The sequence below is a fragment of the Limulus polyphemus genome, unplaced genomic scaffold, assembly GCF_000517525.1.
Source record: "Limulus polyphemus unplaced genomic scaffold, Limulus_polyphemus-2.1.2 Scaffold258, whole genome shotgun sequence".
Lineage (NCBI taxonomy): Eukaryota > Metazoa > Arthropoda > Merostomata > Xiphosura > Limulidae > Limulus > Limulus polyphemus.
Window position 1 is genome coordinate 666,485 of NW_013665868.1, and position 4,246 is coordinate 670,730.

A 4,246-nucleotide genomic window follows, 5' to 3' on the forward strand; every position below is an offset into this window, starting at 1 on the left:
ATGCAAGATAACATAGAGTTCAGTTTGATCCAAGTATATAAAAACAGTGTTAAGAGTAACCGAGCTGCATTACTCTCAACAATTGATATAATCCTTGCACTTGCCCAGATAAATATACCTTTCAGGGGGAACTGGAATGAGGAGTTACATGAAGAAGATGGCAACTTCAATTTTTTAATCCAGTGGAAATCAAAAGTTGATATAGCTTTACAGTTGCACCTTGAAACGGCTTTAGGAAATGCTCACTACATGTCGCCCAAAATTCAAAATGAAATTCTTGAATTCATTAAAAAGGAGATACGACAGCAAATCAGACTTAAGACAGACAGCTCGGCGTTTCTGAGCATAATGGCAGACGAATCATGTGATTGTTTAACCCAGGCTCAGTTGGCAATTGTAGTGCGATATCTTTTTGAAAATGAAGTTCATGAAGATTTTCTAGGTTTTATCAACCTTGAAAGGACTGATGTTGCAACTATATCATGTGTTGTGTTGTCTGACTTGGAAAACTGGGGTTTTGATCTTACAAAACTTTGTTGTCAAGGGTATGATGGGTGCAGTACTACGAACGGTGAATTATTTGGCGTAAAACAAATAATTCAATACAGATACCCAAAAGCAAAGTACTTTGTCCACTGTAGAAGCCATTGTTTAAATCTGGTAGTGACCAACAGTTTTAAGCAGGTTCCTTCAATTAGGAATCTAATGGGAATCCTATCCAAGTTAACTTGGTTTATGGTTAGATCAGTGAAATGAAAAAATATTGTCGATAAAAAAGCAATCAAGGATCTCGGCAATAGCTCTCTTGACTTTTACCTGATTGACAAAACTGAGTAAGACCTCTTCAGCGCATCATCTAGAGTATCTATGCTTCGTCTTTCTGAAACCAAGTGGCTATCTAAGGTGGATACTTTGGCTTGTAGAACACCATGAATATACACATGCATCACTCAAAACAATTCGTGATGAATCTTCATGTGATTCGCCATGAAATTCATCTTCATACTTGATCTCTCTCTTGGCAACTTTGAGTTCATAATCTCAGTTGTGATCACACAGTTTGTCTTGGGTTACATGCGTCCTCTCTGTGTGTCACTACAATCAACCAAGTGGAATTTGATTGAGGCACATACAGATGTTGGAAGACTTGTCGACATTATGCAGTCATGGAGGTCTTGGCACTATGACATCATCATCTCTATCCCATCCCCTCCCCCAGAGGCAGACCAATCAGCACGTGTGTCCAAGGTGTCACCCTAACTATTAATCTGAAATGGATAGTGTAGTCTATTCTGAAGCTGGATAGAACATGTTGACGCAATAACAGTTCTCTATGGCATTACTAGTGGATTCTAGCTCGGTGTTTGTTCGATGTCTTTGGACTGAGGTACGCCTTTTAATGGATGGGGTTGTTCTCACTGTGTGTGTGCAATGATAGTTATCTTCGAGAACGTAGCATCGATTTAATGTTTTACTTATAAAGCAAAACTGTAATTGTGATAAAATCTTTTCATTACTGATAATTGTAAAAACAATGTTATGCAAATGAAATAAGATATTAATTTTAAGACTTTGATTATTACTATAAAGCTGATGACATCTTGAAACACGTTGACCCGCTGATCCCACTTATAAAGCAAAACTGTAATTGTGATAAAATCTTTTCAGTACTGATAATTGTAAAAACAATGTTATGCAAATGAAATAAGATATTAATTTTAAGACTTTGATTATTAATATAAAGCTGATGACATCTTGAGACAAGTTGACCCGCTGATCCCACTTCTTGGAACTATGATGTCACCCTTCCTCTAAGACATCAGTGCTATCTTGTGCTACTTCATGGAACTATGATGTCACCCTTCCCCTAAGACATCAGTGCTATCTCGTGCTACTTCATGGAACTATGATGTAATCATCTCGAGTGTATGCTATCTTAATTTCTAGTTATTATCAACTTTATGGTTTTTCGTGTATGTATTTAATTGCATTATGTATGTTTTACAAAGGCGGGTGCTGTTTCTATAGCTGGATAGAGTTATTATAGACCTGTAGGACTGCATACAAATTTCATCTTTAATTTTTTAGGAAGTACAAAGGGTCATTGATGTGAGCGGTCATCACATGGTCAAACAACCAGCCCTTCTTAAAACTGGCAGAATAAACGGCCAATTGCGTTGAAAGTAAAGATCGGAAATTAGAATTTTTTGTAACACACAGACTTATGCCTTTTTGGTAAAATATATTGTTTCTAGTTTGTAATGATATATGTGAGACTAAAATCATGTCACTTTATAATGATTCAAACTAATATACTAAATATTAGTTGACAATTCAGAAATACTATTACACTATAACATTTAAACATACAAGGTAATCAATAACCAAATATAAACTTTTACCTCATAGCTCCATCATCTCTTGACCGATTTGAGATCTAATTAAAGTTTTGGACTCACGAGGTCAAACCCTTTCGATTGGTGTATTTTGACCACGCCCAAGGTCTCATAGACTAATTTACTCTAATCCTGCCTAAAATTATTTCAATTTGAGAGTAGGCTCGTAGAGATCCTGATGAGTAATAAAATCGAATCAGGTATACTCGCGCTCTAGGTATTGCTGTTGCACAAAAGTATAGCTAATAAAAAAGGGTGGGAAAAGGTCTCATAGATTAATTTACTCTAATCCTGCCTAAAATAATTTCAAATGCCGCTGCTATTGTGGCTCCCCTCTTGTTTTTATTATAGATATATTTCGTTTTATATCGAAATATATTACGTAAGAAAAAAAAACGTTTATAAAAGTTGTACATGAAATTGCTGGAATATAATCTGCGCTCAAAATAAACCAACTATTGCTTTTCCAATATTGAAATTGATAACAATGCTATTATGTGCTGTTTACGAATTTGATCAAAAGAGGGCAATACAGTACTCGTACTAGACAATTTCCAAAATTATTGCCTATTGATTTTATTACCATTGAAGTTTATAAAATCGACTAAGCAATATGATAAATAAGCATAATTTGTGTGTAACATAAATGGAAAACTGCGTTGATTATGAACATAGAAATAAAATAGAAAGGTTCGTCAAAACATTCTTGCAACGTATAAAGTACCTAATTCATGATTTTATTCAGCTCAAATATAACAATTTCGTGGTATTAGGTGTTTTATTCACCAGTTTCTGAAGTTGTTTTAATGTAAAGTTACACAAAAGACTGTATGGCTGTGTTCATTGCGGGAAGTCAAACACTAGATTTTAGCGTTGTAAGTCCATAAACTTACAGCTGACCCACGCTGGAATAATTCCTGATGCGAAGAAAGGATTTTCTGAACTCTACGACATAGTAGAGTGGTCAGCGGTGGCATAAGTCAATAAAGACGAGACCATTCACAAAAAGTATTCTCATATAGAATACACCAATTTACTTGAACTATATTCATACTTGAATTAAAATAACACATTCGTTGAAAATATTTGGAACTTTTATGCCAAAAAAGAATATTAGATAAAAATATCTTTGTGATAAGCAGAAGGGATAAATAAGTTGCAACACAAGAATATCAAGGAAACAAAGTATTATCGTTTAGAATTAAAAATCTTAATTTTGGCTTCCACTTGAAACACTACAGACTATATATAATAATGACCCCATTACATTTTACCTAATGCTTAATGAGAAGTTAAGGGTTTAATTTCACTTTTAGCCCATGTTTTGATATACGAGTTACTATGGAATTTTATATTGACTCTTTTATCATATTTTTCGTTTTGTAGTTCCAGTAATGTGAAATTTGTGACAAATGTTTGGTAAATCAAACAAGTTTCGAAAAAAATGTAAGCTTGTGATTTATAATACATAATAGATAAATGTAATATTCCGAAAATTGTTTAATCTCGAAGTCTAAGTTCAAGGGAGGTCCATTTCAATCTACACTTTGATCAACGTGTCTTAAGGGGAGTTGCAAAATAAATCACACTTTTTCCCCGAGAGCATAACAAAGTAAAATAAGATTTTAATTCAATCAAAAAAGTTATTCCAAGTATAAATACCGCTTGATTGGGCCACCATTGTTTTCCCGCACGAGTTTTAATCGATTTACAAAATATTTCAGCAAAGCAACAAACATGTCTGTTTTTGTGGCTGTCTCTGTGAGTACATCAGTGAGAACACGTTTCAGGGTTTCACGTTTGTGTCTCTCGCATTCAGGCAAAGTTTCCAACATTTCTTCTGTGCATCG

The 4,246-nt window shown here is 34.4% G+C and overlaps 1 protein-coding gene across 1 annotated transcript in view; it reads left to right on the plus strand.

Annotated features, from left to right (window-relative positions):
- LOC106478882 overlaps window positions 1-4,246 on the plus strand; it is a 15,343-nt gene continuing 11,097 nt past the window's right edge. The window contains exon 1 of the mRNA XM_013939462.1: window positions 1-571. Coding sequence (XP_013794916.1) covers window positions 1-571 — 571 coding nt within the window. The remainder of the gene's footprint in view (window positions 572-4,246) is intronic.